Here is a 23,232-nt window from a genome sequence, read left to right as displayed (position 1 = left end):
AAGGAAATGACCATCCCTGTTACATCGTGGGGTTTCACTCTGGTTTGCACTCCTGTGAGGGCTGTAAGGTAAGGACCATCCCTGTTATATCATGGGGGTTCACTATGGGGTACACTCCTGTGAGGGCTGTAAGGTAAGGACCATTCCTGTTACATCGTGGGGTTTCACTTTAGGGTACACTCCTGTGGGGGCTGTAATTAAAGGAAATGATCATCCCTGTTACATCGTGGGGTTTCACTATGGGGTACACTCCTGGGAGGGCTGTAAGGTAAAGACCATCCCTGTTACATCGTGGGATTTCACTATGGAGTACACTCCTGTGAGGGCTGTAAGGTAAAGACCATCCCTGTTACATTGTGGGGTTCACTATGAGGTACACTCCTGTGAGGGCTGTAAGGTTAGGACCATCCCTATTACATCGTGGGGTTTCACTATGGGGTACACTCATGTGAGGGCTGTAAAGTAAGGACCATTCCTGTTATATCTTGGGGTTTCACTATGGAGTATACTCCTGTGGGGGCTGTAATTAAAGGAAATGGCCATCCCTGTTACATCGTGGGGTTTCACTATGGAGTACACTCCTGTGAGGGCTGTAAGTTAAGGATCATCCCTGTTATATCGTAGGGTTTCACTATGGGGTACCCACCTGTGAGGGCTGTAAGGTAAGGACCATCCCTGTTATATCGTGGGGTTTTACTATGAGGTACACTCCTGTGAGGGCTGTAAGGTAAGGACCATCCCTGTTATATCGTGGGGTTTCACTATGGGGTACACTCCTGTGAGGGCTGTAAGGTAAGGACCATCCCTGTTATATCGTAGGGTTTCACTATGGGGAACACTCCTGTGAGGGCTGTAAGGTAAGGACCATCCCTGTTATATCGTAGGGTTTCACTATGGGGTACACTCATGTGAGGGCTGTAAGGTAAGGCCCATCCCTGTTATATCGTAGGGTTTCACTATGGGGTACACTCCTGTGAGGCCTGTAAGGTAAGGACCATCCCTATTATATCGTAGGGTTTCACTATGGGGTACACTCCTGTGAGGGCTGTAAGGTATGGACCATCCCTGTTACATTGTGGGGTTTCACTATGGAGTACACTCCTGTGAGGGCTGTAAGGTAAGGACCATCCCTGTTGTATCGTGGGGTTTCACTATGGGGTACACTATTGTGAGGGCTGTAAGGTAAGGACCATCCCTGTTATATCATGGGGGTTCACTATGGGGTACACTCCTGTGAGGGCTGTAAGGTAAGGACCATTCCTGTTACATCGTGGGGTTTCACTTTAGGGTACACTCCTGTGAGGGCTGTAAGGTAAGGCCCATCCCTGTTATATCGTAGGGTTTCACTATGGGGTACACTCGTGTGAGGCCTGTAAGGTAAGGACCATCCCTATTATATCGTAGGGTTTCACTATGAGGTACACTCCTGTGAGGGCTGTAAGGTATGGACCATCCCTGTTACATTGTGGGGTTTCACTATGGGGTACACTCCTGTGAGGGCTGTAAGGTAAGGACCATCCCTGTTGTATCGTGGGGTTTCACTATGGGGTACACTATTGTGAGGGCTGTAAGGTAAGGACTATCCCTGTTACATCGTGGGGTGTCACTATGGGGTATACTCCTGTGAGGGCTGTAAGGTAAGGACCATCCCTGTTATATCGTAGGGTTTCACTATGGGGTACACTCCTGTGAGGGCTGTAAGGTAAGGACCATCCCTGTTATATCGTAGGGTTTCACTATGGGGTACACTCATGTGAGGGCTGTAAGGTAAGGCCCATCCCTGTTATATCGTAGGGTTTCACTATGGGGTACACTCCTGTGAGGCCTGTAAGGTAAGGACCATCCCTGTTACATCGTGGGGTTTCACTATGGGGTACACTCCTGTGAGGCCTGTAAGGTAAGGACCATCCCTATTATATCGTAGGGTTTCACTATGGGGTACACTCCTGTGAGGGCTGTAAGGTATGGACCATCCCTGTTACATTGTGGGGTTTCACTATGGAGTACACTCCTGTGAGGGCTGTAAGGTAAGGACCATCCCTGTTGTATCGTGGGGTTTCACTATGGGGTACACTATTGTGAGGGCTGTAAGGTAAGGACCATCCCTGTTATATCATGGGGGTTCACTATGGGGTACACTCCTGTGAGGGCTGTAAGGTAAGGACCATCCCTATTATATCGTAGGGTTTCACTATGGAGTACACTCCTGTGAGGGCTGTAAGGTATGGACCATCCCTGTTACATTGTGGGGTTTCACTATGGGGTACACTCCTGTGAGGGCTGTAAGGTAAGGACCATCCCTGTTGTATCGTGGGGTTTCACTATGGGGTACACTATTGTGAGGGCTGTCAGGTAAGGATTATCCCTGTTACATCGTGGGGTGTCACTATGGGGTACACTCCTGTGAGGGCTGTAAGGTAAGGACCATCCCTGTTATATCGTAGGGTTTCACTATGGGGTACACTCCTGTGAGGGCTGTAAGGTATGGACCATCCCTGTTACATTGTGGGGTTTCACTATGAGGTACACTTCTGTGAGGGCTGTAAGGTATGGACCATCCCTGTTACATTGTGGGGTTTCACTATGGAGTACACTCCTGTGAGGGCTGTAAGGTAAGGACCATCCCTGTTGTATCGTGGGGTTTCACTATGGGGTACACTATTGTGAGGGCTGTAAGGTAAGGACCATCCCTGTTATATCATGGGGGTTCACTATGGGGTACACTCCTGTGAGGGCTGTAAGGTAAGGACCATTCCTGTTACATCGTGGGGTTTCACTTTAGGGTACACTCCTGTGGGGGCTGTAATTAAAGGAAATGACCATCCCTGTTACATCGTGGGGTTTCACTATGGAGTACACTCCTGTGAGGGCTGTAAGTTAAGGACCATCCTTTTCATACCGTGGGGTTTCACTATAGGGTACACTCCTGTGAGGGCTGTAAGGTTAGGACCATCCCTATTACATCGTGGGGTTTCACTATGGGGTACACTCCTGTGAGGGCTGTAAGGTAAGGACCATTCCTGTTACATCGTGGGGTTTTACTATGGAGTACAATCCGGTGAGGGCTGTAAGTTAAGGATCATCCCTGTTATATCGTAGGGTTTCACTATGGGGTACACTATTGTGAGGGCTGTAAGGTAAGGACTATCCCTGTTACATCGTGGGGTGTCACTATGGGGTACACTCCTGTGAGGGCTGTAAGGTAAGGACCATCCCTGTTATATCGTAGGGTTTCACTATGAGGTACACTTCTGTGAGGGCTGTAAGGTATGGACCATCCCTGTTACATTGTGGGGTTTCACTATGGAGTACACTCCTGTGAGGGCTGTAAGGTAAGGACCATCCCTGTTGTATCCTGGGGTTTCACTATGGGGTACACTATTGTGAGGGCTGTAAGGTAAGGACCATCCCTGTTATATCATGGGGGTTCACTATGGGGTACACTCCTGTGAGGGCTGTAAGGTAAGGACCATTCCTGTTACATCGTGGGGTTTCACTTTAGGGTACACTCCTGTGGGGGCTGTAATTAAAGGAAATGACCATCCCTGTTACATCGTGGGGTTTCACTATGGAGTACACTCCTGTGAGGGCTGTAAGTTAAGGACCATCCTTTTCATACCGTGGGGTTTCACTATAGGGTACACTCCTGTGAGGGCTGTAAGGTTAGGACCATCCCTATTACATCGTGGGGTTTCACTATGGGGTACACTCCTGTGAGGGCTGTAAGGTAAGGACCATTCCTGTTACATCGTGGGGTTTTACTATGGAGTACACTCCGGTGAGGGCTGTAAGTTAAGGATCATCCCTGTTATATCGTAGGGTTTCACTATGGGGTACACTATTGTGAGGGCTGTAAGGTAAGGACTATCCCTGTTACATCGTGGGGTGTCACTATGGGGTACACTCCTGTGAGGGCTGTAAGGTAAGGACCATCCCTGTTATATCGTAGGGTTTCACTATGAGGTACACTTCTGTGAGGGCTGTAAGGTATGGACCATCCCTGTTACATTGTGGGGTTTCACTATGGAGTACACTCCTGTGAGGGCTGTAAGGTAAGGACCATCCCTGTTGTATCGTGGGGTTTCACTATGGGGTACACTATTGTGAGGGCTGTAAGGTAAGGACCATCCCTGTTATATCATGGGGGTTCACTATGGGGTACACTCCTGTGAGGGCTGTAAGGTAAGGACCATTCCTGTTACATCGTGGGGTTTCACTTTAGGGTACACTCCTGTGGGGGCTGTAATTAAAGGAAATGACCATCCCTGTTACATCGTGGGGTTTCACTATGAGGTACACTCCTGTGAGGGCTGTAAGGTAAAGACCATCCCTGTTACATCGTGGGATTTCACTATGGAGTACATTCCTGTGAGGGCTGTAAGTTAAGGACCATCCTTTTCATACCGTGTGGTTTCACTATAGGGTACACTCCTGTGAGGGCTGTAAGGTTAGGACCATCCCTATTACATCGTGGGGTTTCACTATGGGGTACACTCCTGTGAGGGCTGTAAGGTAAGGACCATTCCTGTTACATCGTGGGGTTTTACTATGGAGTACACTCCGGTGAGGGCTGTAAGTTAAGGATCATCCCTGTTATATCGTAGGGTTTCACTATGGGGTACACTCTTGTGAGGGCTGTAAGGTAAGGACCATCCCTGTAATATCGTAGGGTTTCACTATGGGGTACACTCCTGTGAGGGCTGTAAGGTAAGGACCATCCCTGTTATATCGTGGGGTTTCACTATGGGGTACACTCCTGTGAGGCCTGTAAGGTAAGGACCATCCCTGTTATATCGTAGGGTTTCACTATGAGGTACACTCCTGTGAGGGCTGTAAGGTATGGACCATCCCTGTTACATTGTGGGGTTTCACTATGGGGTACACTCCTGTGAGGGCTGTAAGGTAAGGACCATCCCTGTTACATCGTGGGGTGTCACTATGGGGTACACTCCTGTGAGGGCTGTAAGGTAAGGACCATCCCTGTTATATCGTAGGGTTTCACTATGAGGTACACTTCTGTGAGGGCTGTAAGGTATGGACCATCCCTGTTACATTGTGGGGTTTCACTATGGGGTACACTCCTGTGAGGGCTGTAAGGTAAGGACCATTCCTGTTACATCGTGGGGTTTTACTATGGGGTACACTCCGGTGAGGGCTGTAAGTTAAGGATCATCCCTGTTATATCGTAGGGTTTCACTATGGGGTACACTATTGTGAGGGCTGTAAGGTAAGGACTATCCCTGTTACATCGTGGGGTGTCACTATGGGGTACACTCCTGTGAGGGCTCTAAGGTAAGGACCATCCCTGTTATATCGTAGGGTTTCACTATGAGGTACACTTCTGTGAGGGCTGTAAGGTATGGACCATCCCTGTTACATTGTGGGGTTTCACTATGGAGTACACTCCTGTGAGGGCTGTAAGGTAAGGACCATCCCTGTTGTATCGTGGGGTTTCACTATGGGGTACACTATTGTGAGGGCTGTAAGGTAAGGACCATCCCTGTTATATCATGGGGGTTCACTATGGGGTACACTCCTGTGAGGGCTGTAAGGTAAGGACCATTCCTGTTACATCGTGGGGTTTCACTTTAGGGTACACTCCTGTGGGGGCTGTAATTAAAGGAAATGACCATCCCTGTTACATCGTGGGGTTTCACTATGAGGTACACTCCTGTGAGGGCTGTAAGGTAAAGACCATCCCTGTTACATCGTGGGATTTCACTATGGAGTACATTCCTGTGAGGGCTGTAAGTTAAGGACCATCCTTTTCATACCGTGTGGTTTCACTATAGGGTACACTCCTGTGAGGGCTGTAAGGTTAGGACCATCCCTATTACATCGTGGGATTTCACTATGGGGTACACTCCTGTGAGGGCTGTAAGGTAAGGACCATTCCTGTTACATCGTGGGGTTTTACTATGGAGTACACTCCGGTGAGGGCTGTAAGTTAAGGATCATCCCTGTTATATCGTAGGGTTTCACTATGGGGTACACTCTTGTGAGGGCTGTAAGGTAAGGACCATCCCTGTAATATCGTAGGGTTTCACTATGGGGTACACTCCTGTGAGGGCTGTAAGGTAAGGACCATCCCTGTTATATCGTGGGGTTTCACTATGGGGTACACTCCTGTGAGGCCTGTAAGGTAAGGACCATCCCTATTATATCGTAGGGTTTCACTATGAGGTACACTCCTGTGAGGGCTGTAAGGTATGGACCATCCCTGTTACATTGTGGGGTTTCACTATGGGGTACACTCCTGTGAGAGCTGTAAGGTAAGGACCATCCCTGTTACATCGTGGGGTTTCACTATGGGGTACACTCCTGTGAGGGCTGTAAGGTAAGGACCATCCCTGTTGTATCGTGGGGTTTCACTATGGGGTACACTCCTGTGAGGGCTGTAAGGTAAGGACCATCCCTGTTATATCGTAGGGTTTCACTATGAGGTACACTCTTGTGAGGGCTGTAAGGTAAGGACCATCCCAGTTACATCGTGGGGTTTCACTATGAGGTACACTCCTGTGAGGGCTGTAAGGTAAGGACTATCCCTGTTATATCGTGGGGTTTCACTATGAGGTACACTCCTGTGAGGGCTGTAAGGTAAGGACCATCCCTGTTACATCGTTGGGTTTCACTTTGAGGTACAATCCTGTGAGGGCTGTAAGGTAAGGACCATCCCTGTTATATCGTGGGGTTTCACTATGGGGTACACTCCTGTAAGGGCTGTAAGGTAAGGACCATCCCTGTTACATCGTGGGGTTTCACTATGGGGTACACTCCTGTGAGGGCTGTAATTAAAGGAAATGACCATCCCTGTTACATCGTGGGGTTTCACTATGAGGTACACTCCTGTGAGGGCTGTAAGGTTAGGACCATCCCTATTACATCGTGGAGTTTCACTAATGGGTACACTCCTGTGAGGGCTGTAAGGTAAGGACCATCCCTGTTACATGGTGGGGTTTTACTATGGGGTACACTCCTGTGAGGGCTGTAAGGTAAGGACCATCCCTGTTATATCGTGGGGTTTCACTATGGGGTACACTCCTGTGAGGGCTGTAAGGTAAGGACCATCCCTGTTATATCGTAGGGTTTCACTATGGGGTACACTCCTGTGAGGGCTGTAACGTAAGGACCATCCCTATTATATCGTTGGCTTTCACTATGGGGTACACTCCTGTGAGGGCTGTAAGGTAAGGACCATCCCTGTTATATCGTGGGGTTTCACTTTGAGGTACAATCCTGTGAGGGCTGTAAGGTAAGGACCATCCCTGTTATATCGTGGGTTTCACTATGGGGTACACTCCTGAAAGGGCTGTAAGGTAAGGACCATCCCTGTTACATCGTGGGGTTTCACTATGGTTTGCACTCCTGTGAGAGCTGTAAGGTAAGGACCATCCCTGTTACATCGTGGGGTTTCAATCTGGGGTACACTCCTGTGAGGGCTAGCTGTAAGGTCAGGACCATCCCTGCTATATCATGGGGTTTCACTATGGGGTACACTCCTGTGAGGGCTGTAAGTTAAGGATCATCCTTTTTATATCGTGGGGTTTCACTATAGGGTACACTCCTGTGAGGGCTGTAAGGTAAGGACAATCCCTGCAACATCGTGGGGTTTCACTATGGGATACACTCCTGTGAGGGCTGTTATTAAAAGAAAGGACCATTCCTGTTATATTGTGGGGTTTCACTATGGGGTACACCACTGTGAGGGCTGTAAGGTAAGGACCATCCCTGTTATATCATGGGGTTTCACTCTGAGGTACACTCCTGTGATGACTGTAAGGTAAGGACCATCCCTGTTATATCATGAGGTTTTACTATTGGGTACACTCCTGTGAGGGCTGTAAGGTAAGGCCCATTCCTGTTATATCATGAGGTTTCACTATGGGGTACACTCCTGTGATGACTGTAAGGTAAGGACCATCCCTGTTATATCATGAGGTTTCACTATGGGGTACACTCCTGTGAGGGCTGTGAGGCTGTTCCTAGTTCCGTTTTTCTTAAACTGGAACTGGGACCAAAACCAATAAAGCTAATACATAGTATTTCAGTTTTTCTTAAACGGAACTCGGAACTGGGACCAAAACCACTAAAAATAATACTTAGTATTTCAGTTTTTCTTAAACGGAACTCGGAACTGGAACCAAAACTCGTAAAGCTAATACATTGCAGTTCCGTTTTTCTTAAACGGAACTCGGAGATAGTTTCTAGATTCATTTATTTGAAACGGAACTGGGAGCAAAGACTAAATACCGTAAAGTGTATACCTGATTGATAAATGGCCTTGCACTCATTGAAATATCATGTCTTTTCAGATTCGGGTCTTATATTGAGATAAAGTACGTAAAATATTTTCTTTAATGAATTTGGAATCTTATTCCTTGATCCGTTTTTCTTAAACGGAACTTGGAACTGGTTCCTTGTTCCGTTTATCTTAAATGGAACTCGGAACTGGTTCCTAGTTCCGTTTATCTTAAACGGAACTCGGAACTGGGACCAAAACCAATAACGCTAATACATAGTATTTAATTTTTTCTTAAACGGAACTAGGAACTAGGACCAAAACCAATAAAGCTAATACATAATATTTCAATTTTTCTTAAACGGAACTCGGAACTCGGAACCAACTTCAGGCTCCCGCCTATGTAAACGCTGAATATCCTAGCTAATGTCACATATATATCAAAGTACCTCATGTCAAAATTTAATCAAATAGCTGAACTTTTGCCAGTTGTTCGCTGATGAGTCATAACCTGAAGGTCTTTTGGCATAAACTTTTTCTTTAAACACCTTCTCAAAACCTAAAGGCATAGAATTATGGTCTTGACCGGTTAAGGTTCCTTTAAGATTGGGACTTGACAAAGTTTGCAAAAAGAAAAATACTTTGACTCATATTCAAGGAGTCCTTGAATATGAGTAAAAGTATTTTTTTGACAAGGACACAGAGGTCAAGTGTGTTAAAACATTTTAACAACTTCTTTTCATTAACCTAGGCCTAGAATCATGATTTATCATGATCATAATCCTTGGGTCACAATTGACAAAGTTTGCTTAAAGACATGACCTTGATAGATGTTCACAGTAACAGAAGGTCAACTTTGTTAAAAGAATCAAATGTCTTCATCGGATTAAATGAAGGCTTAGAGTTAAAAATTATATAACATTTGGCTAGTATATATTAGGGGTTTGGATGAAACCTGGCAATGAAAAGAAATGGCAATGCCATAAAATCAAAGCCACAACTGGGGTCAAAGATAAACCCTCAAATAGCTATTCTTTTGATTAACTGCAAGGCCTAGAATCAAAATATCTGGCTTGTATGTTCCTGGGATGTTGCCAGACAAAGAGTTTGAAGAAGAAAATTCCCTTGACCCTTGTATATGATTATACAATGGTTTAAATCTGGTAAAAAAAACAGAAAACACATCTTTTAATTAATTTAAAGGCAGCGGATTGCCAGAGAAATGAATACCAGGTGAGTAGGTTGCCTTTGTTTTCTTTTCATATTTAAGCCAAATTCATGACATTTGCAGTTTACTCATGAAAATTCCCTTCCCAATTCTCCAATTTTCTTTCCAAAATGAGGCGTAAAAGTCCCAAAAACATGTGAACAAAAGCTGTGACCAAAAATACTTTATAGCGCTCCTCAAATAGGGAATATTGTTATAAGTTATTTAAATGGGTTGATATTAAACATCATGATGTGGTTTGTTACAGGGATTCTTCAGGCGAACATCGAAGAAGAAGTTGACATATGAAGCATGTAAGAATGGAAAACAATGCAAGTTAGACACAGCATCGCGGAACAAGTGCCAGGCCTGCCGTTTTCAAAGGTGTCTCAATGCAGGAATGTCAACGAACGGTAAACTTCTTATACAACCTTTTAGATTAGGGTGTCCTTTAGTAATCACTGTGCCTGTTCTGACTACGACTTTGGTTATTGACCAATTAACATGAAACTCGGGTTCAAAAGTGAGATAAAATTTGGGACCATTTCACTAGATGAACATTTTGTTATGACATAATTAAGCAAGTATAAAGAATTAAGCAAAGAGTCAACTGACCAAAGGTCAAGATCATGGGACCAGACGTCATGCTCAAGCTTTGTAGATTTTAATGAATGAACATTTTGTTGTGCCAAAATGAAGCAGTGCTGCCCGGATTTTATCAAGGTCAGTAAGTCAAAGTCAAGGTCAAATTTGTTTTTTTTTTCCACTGGTGATCCAACATTTTGGTTAAGACAGTTTAAAGCAAGGTTGGTTAGAATTAAACAAGGAGTCAACTGGCCAAAGGTTAAGGTCATCGGGTCAGAGATCAAGATCATTTGGGTCCAAAGCTCAAGGACAGTGTGGATCTGTGACCATGCTCCTGGCTATATATATATATACCGGTATATAGTGGATGAGGGTAATTAAGGTTTAAATCAATCCAATTAAAGCAAACTTATATGGACGTTGAAAAACAAGAGTCACATCATTGTACACGTAACTATGATTTACATTTTGCTTTCTTGCTGTGTTTTACGCTAATCTCAGATCTTCAAAGAAACGGGAGAGCTTATGTTGTCACCCCGGCGTCTACATTGGTTTTTCAAATGTTAAGTTTTTGGAGCAAGTGTGCTGAAAGGCATAGTAATTTATGGTAAAATGGTCCCTATGGGGGTTAAACTATCCCTTTCTGAGTCAACTTAAAATAATTTTTGGGGAACAAACAGATTTTTTTTTTTTTAATTTTGACTTAATTTTTGCGTTAAGTTTTTGGTGCAAGTATTGAAAGGTATTAATACATATCACTTTATAATTGTACTAGGGTGCTGATATTTGGCAATTTAATCCCTCTGGAGTAAGACTAACCCTTTGTGGAGTAAAAAAAAAAAAAAAAAAATCTTTTTAATTTTTGTTTTCTTTTTAAATTTTGTTGCAAGTGTTAAAAGGCATAGTAATACATGGTATTAGGGTCCATGTGGGGATTAAACTATCCCTTGCTGGAGTTAAACTGAAATATTTTTTTAGAACGGGAAATCAGATTTTTAAAAAAATCGTGAAGGTGTTGAAAGCTATTAACACATTTATCTGATCAAGTAAACTTTTTAGATATTATTTTTGCAATTTGTGAAACCACACCAGTTACTATATTTTAATTATTTATTGACAAACATTTGCGAGAAGAGCTATGCTGTTCTCCAACTGCTCTTGTTTGAAGTTGAAATGTCTTATGTTTGGAACCAGAAAAGTTAAAGGAAGGTGTGGACTTCTTTGCATGATATTGAGTGGCTGATCTGAAACTTGGAAAGTATTAGTGATACCAGGTGAATTGGAGTGTTTTGTCATAATCAGTGAAATTTTCAACTGAACATTATAGGCCCTGTGAATCCAGTCTAATGTTAGAATGAATGTAAATCATCTTTAAATGTAGAGCACAGACATCACCAGGTAACCATAAGTGTTAAAAATAGAACATAAATGGAAATCATTTTTATCTTAAATGTAAATGAGAGTCATGAGAAACTAGAACAAAATAACAGTTCATAATTTGTCTTCCTTGACAATTGAGAACACAATACTGTTGATTAAATTAATTGATCAATATAATGGTGGTGGCCCAGACAGGACAGTACGTGAGCCCCAAAATATATTTCCTATTTTTATAGTTGTAAAACGATTTGCTATAGCAATTGTCAGTACAATGTGACTAATTATTATATTAATGGCTCGCTGTTACTTCTTGGGTGTCCTGTTTGGAACATTTATAAAGCTTACAGGTATTAATTTTGTGTAACTCAATCGATATTGTTGTTTATATTGAATAAGCAGATAACTAAGTGTGTACATTTTGTGTATATATTTACATGCATTTAAAGATAACTTAAGAGAAGTATCCCTTTAGTATTTTTCGTGCTTTGTAATATTTGTAATTCTTAATAGAACAAATGATAGAAATTATAATCTGTAATGTACAGTGTAAAAATATTAACTTTATTTTACTACAATTGCAAAACAAATTATATCAACTGATATTAATTACTCTTTTGGCTGGATGGAAGGGGTGATACATCAATGTGGGAGGAAACCAGAGTACCAGGAGACAACCCATGTGGTCTGGCAGATAGATGACCCTATATCTTTTCACATCTGGTATACACAGTATATTTATAACTTGTCATGTATTTGTCATCCTTGAGTAGCATTGTGATAGCTAGAGGCAGACTACTATTATAGCACATAGTATTTATATTAGTAAGCCTTGAACTTCTTGTTCTTGACCCTATATATGTCACATAAACAGTTATATAGTTATATTATACGATTACAAGTTTTATTAATAATGTAAAAAATGTGTTGTATAAATTATATTCATTTGTGCATAATTGATAGAATCCGTGTGTATGGCCCAGATAGTCATTAACCTGGGGAGGTAACAGAAGCCCATTTATTAATTGTGTCTTCTGGCTGGGAGATTATGTTTATAATGGTAAACACCATAATAAAAACTATATATGGTATGCTATTATGTTGTTAATCAATCCTCTAGTGTAAAAGTTAAGTAATGTAATTATCCTCAAATTAGCCCATCCCTTAGTAAAAATGTTAATAATGTAATTATCCTCAAATTAGCCCATCCCCTAGTGTAAAAGTTAAGTAATGTTATTATCCTTAAATTAGCCCATCCCCTAGTGTAAAAGTTTAGAAATGTAATTATCCTCAAATTAGCCCATCCCCTAGTGAAAATGTTTTGTACTGTATTTATCCTCAAATTAGCCCACCCCCTAGTGTAAAAGTTGAGTAATGTAATTATCCTCAAATTAGCCCATCCCCTAGTGTAAAATATTAGAAATGTAATTATCCTCAAATAAGCCCATCCCCTAGTGAAAATGTTTTGTACTGTAATTATCCTCAAATTAGCCCCTCCCCAAGTGAAAAAGTTTAGTACAGTAATTATCCTCAAATTTGCCCTTCCCCAAGTGAAAAAGTTTAGTAATGTTATTATCCTCAAATTTGCCCCTCCCCTAGGGAAAATGTTTAGTACTGTAATTATTCTCAAATTTGCCCCTCCCCTAGTGAAAATGTTTAGTACTGTAATTATTCTCAAATTAGCCCCTCCCCAAGTAAAAAAGTTTAGTACTGTAATTATCCTCAAATTTGCCCTTCCCCAAGTGAAAAAGTTGAGTAATGTAATTATCCTCAAATTTGCCCCTCCTCTAGTGAAAATGTTTAGTAATGTAATTATCCTCAAATTAGCTAATACCCTAGTGAAAAATGTTTAGTAATGTAATTATCCTCAAATTAGCCCATCCCCTAGTGAAAATGTTTTGTACTGTAATTATCCTCAAATTTGCCCATCCCCCAGTGAAAAATTTTTAGTAATGTAATTATCCTCAAATTTGCCCATCCCCAAGTGAAAAGGTTTAGTAATGTAATTATCCTCAAATTAGCCCCTCCCCCTGTGAAACTGTTTAATGCTGTAATTATCCTCAAATTAGCCCATCCCCTAGTGAAAAATGTTTTGTACTGTAATTGTCTTCAAATAAGTCCCTCCCGTTGTGAAAAAGAAATAACTACGTTATTGACCCTCAGATTAGCCCCTCCTTTAGTGGATAAGTTTAGCATGTCAAGTTTTGAGAGGGCTTATTTTGAAACACTTTGAGCTACCTAACATTTTGAAATTGATGAAATTTGCAAAACCTAAGAAAGTGACTTATTTGTTGGCATGTGTTTTTTTGCAAATGAATAAGGTTCTCTTAACTTGATTAAAAAACTAAAAGGCTAAAATAATAATATTTGGCTGGTTTGTTCCCACAAAAAATGCAAAAGTAAATGACCTAAATGACACACATCCAAAGTCATATAGTTGTATAAATATTAATTGTGTTGATGGGAATTCTTAACCAATTTTAGTTAATCCCTGCTTGTTAATTGAACCCCTGTCAAATGTTGACTGATTTAAGATTAAATGATGACAAAAAAACCACATTACAGTATTTCTCACACCATAGTGTTTTAAAAGTTGATTAGGATAAGAAGAGAGGGAGGGATCGAGAGAGATTACATATTTATGACCCAGTTAAAAGTCTGCAAAATGGGTGCTTCAGTTGATTTATGTCCTTAGAAAATTTTCAGATTATGAAGGAGTTGATTAACTATGTTGTAACGTTTAAACACTTATTAATTAAGGTATGAAAAACAAAGTCTCCCCCATATCATCTAGAAGCGTAATATATGTCAGGTAATATATCAGCACATTGGGTAAATATAGAAAATACTGACGGTATGTCATACCATTAGCCTTCATAATGCAATGTGTATATTCATGTCCATATACAAAAATACATGGTGTGTACAGATGACGAAAACTATAAAAATATATTCTTAACAATGTACTTTCCCTTGGCTTTAATTCTTCAGTGAACAACTTCCAATATTTTGCACACAGTTGCTACAGTGACCAAAACAATCTTAGAGAAATTTTGTCTTCAATTTTGGTTTTAGTTTAGTATTGTTCTATCACACGTTAAGGTCATTCAATTGGGACAGCCTTCTCTGTGTGCGAGATACCTGTGGTGAATATGTGTGGGTTTTTTTTTTTTTGGGGGGGGGGGGGGGGGGGGGGGGGGCTGCAGTTTATTCGTGTTTGTTTCCTTGTCATATCGCATTACTCATGATGCCAGCTTTATAGTGCTACCTCATTGGAACATACTGCTAAAGACAATCATCAGGACACCCCACCTGGTCACATTCTACTGACCAGCAAACCAGTTGTCCCACTCTTAGTAGGCTGAGTGTCGAGCAGGGGTAAATGAGTGTACTGAATATATTTTAATGCATAATGAAACTGTTTCTAGCTCTCCTGATTTGTTAGGAGATGACAGTTCTAGGTTTTAAAGCTAGAACCCAGATATTTGACTGGTAGGTTCCTCAAATGTTAGGGAAATGTCCTTGACTCTTGCCTTATATCAGCCTTATCAAAAGGTTGTTACCATATACTTTGTATCTAACACTAAACTGTAATGTATGTGTAAAAAATATCTATACTATTCTGAAATGGCAAAACTATTTGATATCTACCATATGGTATAATTTAATAGGTAGCAGTTCCTTTTAATTAAAACTCACAATTTTGGTATAATTTTTAGGTCAGCTGCAGTCGATCTATTATTGCAATCGCCATTTATTTGGCATTGTCTGTTGTGTTTTGTCTGTAATAAACAATTTATATTTTCAATTTCTTCTAAGTATAATCAACTGGCCGCGGTACCTGATATTGAATCTGAAGCATGATGTAATGAAGGGCTACCAAGTTTTTTGAAATAGATGACCTTTCAATCAATATCACAGGAGTTAAAAATGCTCAAATATGTCACAACACAGGTGACCGTTAAGGCCAATTGCTCTTAAACCGATGGGCCAATTCCGATGAAACTTCACACAAATATTAATGATCATGTGTAGATGTGCATGCCTCTTTCCTTTTTTTTCAAAATTATGGTTGCTATGGCAGCTGGTCACTATAAACAGGTTTTCCGATAAGAACCATAACTTTAAGTTTGTCCGGACATTTCCTCCTAAACCGAAGGGCCGATTTCAATGAAACTTCACACAAATATAGAGGACCATGTGTAGATGTGCATGCCACTTTTTTCAAATTATGGTTGCTATGGCAACTGGTCACTATTTTACAGGATTATCTTAGTTAGCCTCTAATTAACAGTTCCAATTCACCATTGACTCGTGCAGATTGCGGGGGTATTAGTCAGCCACCCTGGCGACAGTTCTAGTTGTGACTGTCGTCTTTTTAACTACATTCCTTGAGATTAGGATATTTTCTGTCATGTAGTCACGTTTGCAGGTAGGTTTCAATAAAGTTGTCTGCCACAGAGTTTTATTTTGACAAAACTACACAATATTGGGTGTCTTTTAATGTATTATGAATTTTTCTGCTCACTTACCAGCCAACCTCCCTATTATGAAGAAAGACTTCAATTTCTTAGCTCCCTAGATCGACGACAAAGTCCAGGGAGCTATTGCTATACTCCAGGCGTTGTCACCATTTTTCGTAGACAGATGTGATATTTTTTTTTATAAAACAGTGTTGTGACAATCCTAATGAGGATATAGCTTAGGAGTTACTTAACAGAAGTGTTCCTTGTAACAAGACCTTTTCACTTACATTTGTTGACCTGCTTACCATGGCTTTTGACCTACTTTAAAAAAAAGCCATCTGTACATGTCTTCTGACAGCTCTTGTTGAAATGAATTTTCAGTAAACCTCAATTTTATCATGTACAACTTTGAAATTACAAGAGTCTTTCTCTACCAGAAAGGAGCAGTTTTAAATAAGCACTAAAAATTGTCATCTGCCTGATGTAAAATAAAAGACCTTGTGCCATGGTGTTGCATTCATTCTTTGCCGTCCATCGCCCTGGTGTATTTTTTGTTTTTTTTGAGCCACTGCTGATCAAGCAATAATAGCAAGAGAAATAATGAAACTGGGTCAATGGAATGTTAGGATGACATACTAAGTTCCTGAAATTACATGAGCTTGACCTAATTTTTATGAATGAATTAGATGAATGTGTCCATATGACTAAATTCCTTGAGGTTCCCAGAACTTAGAGACACAGGATCATATCATTGGGCCAGTAGGTTGATTAGAAAAAAGGACTATCACTATGTTTGCATTGTTCTTTTAGGCCGATCACACTCCTACTGTATGCAAATATGGAAAAATTGTTTCCTTGTAATACGTTTCTTTGGGCCCATCAAACTCAATTTTGATGCAGTTTTCCCTTACAACATGAGATCAGAAGGTCAAAAGTAAAGGTTACTGATGCTATCAATAGAAAATATTTGTCCCTGCAATAATTCTTATAATAACCCTACTTTCTTCCATGGAATTATTGTTGTAAAATGAAATGACCTTGTTCAACTTTCAAAATCACAAAGCCTATTTTTCTAAATTCTTTTTAACGTAGGGTATTCTTATTTTCAAGGTCCGAGAGGTCAAATATGAAAATATGTTTATATTTCTATTGGCTAAGAAGCATGAAGTGATGGTATCTGGTTGCTTAGCATGCTGAGAGGTAATTCTATCAATACTAAATTGTTCTTGAATGGCATTGATGTTAAGGTCATAGGTGTCAAATGTGCTGAAATAATGACATTTATGTTAAGTTCATAGATGTAAAGGGTGCTGGATGTTTTGTTGTTGTTTTCATATTTACGTTAACAAACTTAGTAAGAAAATATCACCTATTACTCTGATGGGAACAATGTATCCTGAACGAAAAAGCAGATTGAGCAACCAAAATATTTGTTTCTACAGTCTTGAATTCCTTTTCATTGCATAGGATCATTGTACATGTCAGTTGCCGCTTTCAACAAATCAACATTTAAATAATAGCAGTTTAGCCTGTTGACTATTGTCGACAAGTGGGGAAGAAGGATATTAAAATTAGGTCGACTATAGTCGAGAGTGGGGATAGGGGAACACATTTTCTGCCGACTATTGTCAACAGTGGTAAGGAATAAGCTAATATCAACTTTGTAAATCACATTGTTTTTATCTCCAAAAAAATCATGCAAAACATGATCGAAGCTCTAGAATCATGAAATTTGAGAGATGTGTTTCTGGATAAAGCATGACATAATTTGCAAAGAAATGAACTTTTCCCGTGTATGCAAAAGGTCACGGGAGGCATTTTTCTTCAATCACTCAAACATGAACACTTCATGATTAACTAAAAGGCCTTGAATTACCAAAGGAGTGAATACCAGATGAGCAAATATGCAGTCTTAGCGGGTATCTATTATTCACATTTTTTATTTTCCACCTGAAAAACATTAAAACTGCTGAAAATAAATGTGTATGGTTCATGATGTTGAAGTTCAATTTGATATTTTCATATTTCATATATATTTTTCATTATAATCTTTCATATACTTTTTATCTTTTGCAGCTGTGCGATTTGGAAGAATGCCAAAAGTTGAAAGAGAGAAACTTGTTGCTGATAAAGAAGAACTATCGAAGAATACCTGTCAAAGAATATTAGAGTTACGGGCCTTGTCAGATCATATCAGAGCTTCATTCAAAGATTTTTTTGGAGAACCAAGCTTTGTGACAGAAAAGAAAAATGATGGAAAAGAGCAGGTTAGTATCATTAAGTAATAGTGAACTATCGAAGAATACCTGTCAAAGGATATTAGAGTTACGGGCCTTGTCAGATCATATAAGAGCGTCATTCAAAGATTTTTTTGGAGAACCAAGCTTTGTGACAGAAAAGAAAAATGATGGAAAAGAGTAGGTTAGTATCATTAAGTAATAATGAAAAAATGAAACTAATACAAACCACAAAAGCAGAATAACAGGCCTTCACAATGTGCAATGTTTGAACAAGACTACGTCCTAACTGCACACACATTCTGTATAGACTCCATGGACTAGCTTCGATTTGTATAAGTATCGCTTAACGTCCATACAACAGCTATGATCATTTAAGAACAGCCTCTCCTGTAGGCAAGATGCATATGCAAGATAAGTGTGTGTAGTTTTCGGGAGGTTTCAGCATTAGTTCCTCAACATTACGCATTGCAATGCCGATTTGAAAGTGCTACTTCACTTAAGCATACTGCCGAAAAGCAGAAATAGAAACTACTATATATAGACTTGGCCAGGGTAGAGAGCCTTCTTAAGAAGGGTGAATGCTCAACAAAAGCTCAAAAGTCAGACATTGCCAACGAAGACATTCAGAAGAAAACAGCTGTTTACAAAGAAACGATAATATCCATAATTGAGCCGCCTTTGACGATCATGAAATATTTGAAGCAGTTACCTACTATGTCCTACCTGCCAGGCAGCCTTCGGTAAGATAAAGAAAAACGAGGGGGAAAAAGAATTACCCCAAGTGTTCCAGGAAGTTGATGTACTATTTTCTTCTATATGTACTTAAGTTACACTTGATTTAGCCTTAGCCATGTAAGGAATAATATATAAATACTTCTTTGATTGCTGAATGCTTTTGACTATCTTAATGTTTTTCACAACGTTTTTTTACAACGTTTTTCACAAACATACAGATAAGCAGTGTCGGGAGTAAGATGGAGACTACCCAGCAGATTCTAACTGACAGTTTTTAGATTATTTTTGGCTCGGTCGTCATGAGTTTACCATCAGGAAAATCAAATAACAACAATACTGAAAGGTTTTAATGTTCTGAAGTCTTGTTTAGCAACAGAAAAATCCAGGTTATTAATGATAAATATGTATCACCCGGTCCGCTCTACTGGAAGGCTGTACATTTGGGGAAAATAATTTGTGTCTTGTTGTTTTCTCAAAACAGAAAAATACAGCACGGTTCAACACCACAACTGACATAGTAAACCAGCTGACATCAGAGGATTTCCATAACCGGGGTGTTTTTACCTGCTACCAGCAAATGATTGTCCCTCTAATGCAAGCTTCTGTTAAGTTTGCCAAGAGGATCCCTGGTTTTACATTGCTATCTCTTAGTGACCAGATCAGCTTGATGAAGCAGGGTACTTTGGCTGTCTCAGTTATCATGGTGAGTTGAAATCAATGCAACAACTGAACACGTATTTGCGACATGTACCACCTAGACCAAACTTCCGTCTTTTTTGAACCCATTCACTTTTGTATTTTGAATATTGGAACATAAGGCGTTTGAATGCATAAACATGAACTTAGAGAACACATTGACGCAAAGTACTTGTGTGTATTTGAAAAATTGCCTATTGAAGCATGCGCTTTTTGAAAAATATACATGAACTGTGACACATCCACAAATTACTTTATTTTTGTATATTTAGAACATGCGTCTTTTTAATTCATATACATGAGGTTTGGAGAACAATCACAAACCACTTGCCGATTTTACATATTTGAACATGTTTTTAATACATATCAATGAATCTTCAAAAAACAAATTCACAGACTACTTGTCAATTTTATATATATTTAAACATGTGCAATTTAATACACATCAATGTAACTTTGAAGAACGAAATTCGCAAAACACTTGTTATTTTGAATATAAGAACACGCAATTGTTTATCATACAAATAATTGTACAGTAAATGTGTGTTTGTGTGTTTTTTTTTTACTGAAATCGATTACTTTTATAGAATGACTACGCCATAAATAAGCCCACTGAGAATCGACATTTTCGGACCTGCTGACTATGAAATTGATAAGACCTACTTTTAAAAATGTAATGTTGAATTTCGACCTACTTGCTTGTTATGCTTTCTTCTGGCAACACTTGATTTTATTACAGATGCATGATATAGCAGACAGTGACAGTGTGACACTGCGAGAATCTCAGGGTGACATGTCCATTCACCGTTCAGCTGTCAGTTCATGTACAGAAGCTTCCCTGTTGCTTAGTCAGCATTTACGGGTAGCGGACAGACTGACAAAGCTTCAACTACAGAGGGGGGAGCTAGCTCTCTTCTCTGCTGTAGTTCTCATTGCAGGTACGTTCTCAAAGGTTTCCAGTAATGTTATATGTCATTTTAAGTCATTAAGTTATGTTAAAGTTTCTTTCACCTTTTGGATACAAGAAAATCAGATGCGTTGAACCTACTAAAAAGAGGAAACTATGTACCGTTTTATTATTTCTACAAAGAACCCACATATATGTAAGTGGTCAAACAAATACTTTCAGTTTTATCAGTCCGACATAATTGCTTATGAGGTTATGCAATGAAACGTTGTAGAGGTTCAAGAAATAAACTAAGACAAGTGACAATGTTTTAACATTATGCCATCATTTAATTTTTGTTAGAGTAATCGCTGTCAATTTCTAAACTAAGTATGTGTTTTCCGTTTTCAGAAACGCCAGACATTGCTGATGTAAAACACTTGGAGAATATGCAAATGGATTTGATTCAGGCTCTAAGGATTGAGTTAAAACATAATCATCCAAGAAACGTCAAAATTTTCCCATCGCTTCTTTTACTAATATCAGATTTACGACAGATTGTTGAGGAGTTTAGTGACAACTTACGAAAAAAAGTTTTCGATCCTTCTGATAACTTCTCCAATATTCTGCCTCTCGTTAAAGAAATCTTTGACCTCCCTGTGTGTTGAGGATAGTGTTTGATATCTCAGACCAACACAGGTAAATCTCAATTCACACACTAGATTTGTTTTTATCTCCAGCCATTTAACTTTTTTTAAAAGACTTTTGAATAAAGGCTACAAATGTCAAAATATGTAGATTTATTTAAAAGAATTCAGGTGGATTTGAATCCATTTGCATAATATATTAGGTAACAGTCCAGTCCTAATCGTAATATTTACGTGAGAAAATGATTGGAATGATTATTGTAAATTCACCATACGTAGGATTATTTAAAATATTCCAATAAAACATGTAATCCAGTCTATAGATAAAGAAATACACACGAGTGTTTGACATTTAGCGCATCCATACAACATTAAGTTAAATGAAATTATACATAACAGATATCTTATGGTTGTAATGCGTCATAATTTGTTTTTATTAACTTGAATAAAATCGGGAGGAAATACGCATTTAACGATCGTTGGTTCGTTGAGGTTTACTAAAAATAAATGTTTTGGCTATTTACGTCGGCAACCACTAAGCCGTTATCGTTCCTAATCTTGTATTTCTAGCTTGCAATAAATCTTAATGATAAGTAAGGTATAAAAAGCAGTGTAATGATATGCTATATACCTTATATTAACTCAAAAATAAAGTAGGGTATTAACAGTAGTGTAATATTATTCAATGTGAAATCATATTCATTAAAGGAAAACAAAACCTTTTGTATTTGGTAATAATGTCATATATCATACCAATCAAGACATCATAAGGTCATGCAATGAAACGTTGTAGAGGTTCAATGCTTTCCGGCTTTGCTGGTTATTATTTTTGTATTCTAATTATTGAAAACGAGTTCGCTTTTAAAACAATGTTTTCACTTGTGAAAACTCATTTCATAGTTCGATAATTATGTATTGAAAAATGCTCTTGCTCAGTAAATAATTTGATATTTCATAGCTAAGATATAACACTCTCCACAGCCTTACCTCAGTAATGTGAATGGGTTATAATACGATATATTTCATGATTATACGTGTAGTTCTATTTTTATACAAACAACTGCAGTTGATTGCTTATTTTCGAGTCAATTTCAGACTGCATTTCTTTTGTATCTTTTATATGCTTTGCATTCATGTATTATGAAGACAGTACTTCTTCATGGCATATAAGAAATTTTTCGATAAATTTGACAGAAAAACACTCCTGATCATTGAAGTTATTATTATGTTATTACTAAAGCATAATAAAAATATGTTTATATACACTGGTCATTTATTTAAAATACCAACATACGTTTTCACCGGTGAAATAGATAATACAACTACTAATTGACGTTCTCGGAGATGAAGTATTTAGAAATATTGCTTTTTCTGGGAAAATACATAATTAAACATTAATTGTATTGATAGTTTAAGAAAAACATATACTAAAGTGAGTTTTTATATACATGTAGGTCTTCTTGACAAGGCTTTAAGATGGATGAACCCCTGTTTCATTAATTTGTTTGTAATTTTGTGTAATATTGTAATGAACAGACGATTTCATGGTGAAATAAATTTTACGATTGAAATAACATTGAAACTAACAGACATGAAATAAATAATATAATTACCAATACACGTTCTCACAGGTGAAAAAAATATATTATCGTTTTCCAATTTTACTGGTGAAATAACCATCTTGATTTAATCAGATGATAAATAGTAAGTTGACGGGGGGATACCAAAGCCTGTTTTTATTCAGTAATACGAGGCACTAATGTAGTTGTATGATGAATGTAAAATGATATTTTTTGTTGTATTTTCTGTATTTCATTATTTTTTGGAGATTTCAAATAGTCGTACGTTTCATTTTTGCCAAAATCAGGGATACAATATTAAAATTGTAGTAAATCTTTATGTATATATATAATGCTGCTTTTAAGCATATAACGAACAGATACCATTGAACCCATTTTCATTAAATTGTTATAAAGTCTAAGATTACTAAGCTGTGCTCTTATCTTCATTACTGGCGAGACTAAGTAAATAACAATTCAACTAAAATTATGGATAATTATGAGTTTATTCAAATTATCCTATTACAATCGAATGGAGAAATATGGCCGCAGTATATCAGAGACCCAGAAAGAGTACTGGTGGAAAAACCCCTCC

At 38.9% G+C, this 23,232-nt stretch overlaps 1 protein-coding gene across 1 annotated transcript in view; it reads left to right on the top strand.

Annotated features, from left to right (window-relative positions):
* The window catches only part of LOC117318076 (peroxisome proliferator-activated receptor delta-like), a 29,514-nt gene that overhangs the window by 2,590 nt on the left and 3,692 nt on the right, over positions 1-23,232 (top strand). Inside the window, exons 3-7 of the mRNA XM_033873078.1 lie at positions 9,715-9,859; positions 17,951-18,141; positions 19,331-19,552; positions 20,285-20,483; positions 20,843-21,090. Of these exons, the coding sequence (XP_033728969.1) occupies positions 9,715-9,859; positions 17,951-18,141; positions 19,331-19,552; positions 20,285-20,483; positions 20,843-21,090 (1,005 nt within the window). The remainder of the gene's footprint in view (positions 1-9,714; positions 9,860-17,950; positions 18,142-19,330; positions 19,553-20,284; positions 20,484-20,842; positions 21,091-23,232) is intronic.

The sequence above is a fragment of the Pecten maximus genome, chromosome 19, assembly GCF_902652985.1.
Source record: "Pecten maximus chromosome 19, xPecMax1.1, whole genome shotgun sequence".
Lineage (NCBI taxonomy): Eukaryota > Metazoa > Mollusca > Bivalvia > Pectinida > Pectinidae > Pecten > Pecten maximus.
This window is presented reverse-complemented; position numbering and strand designations above follow the sequence as displayed.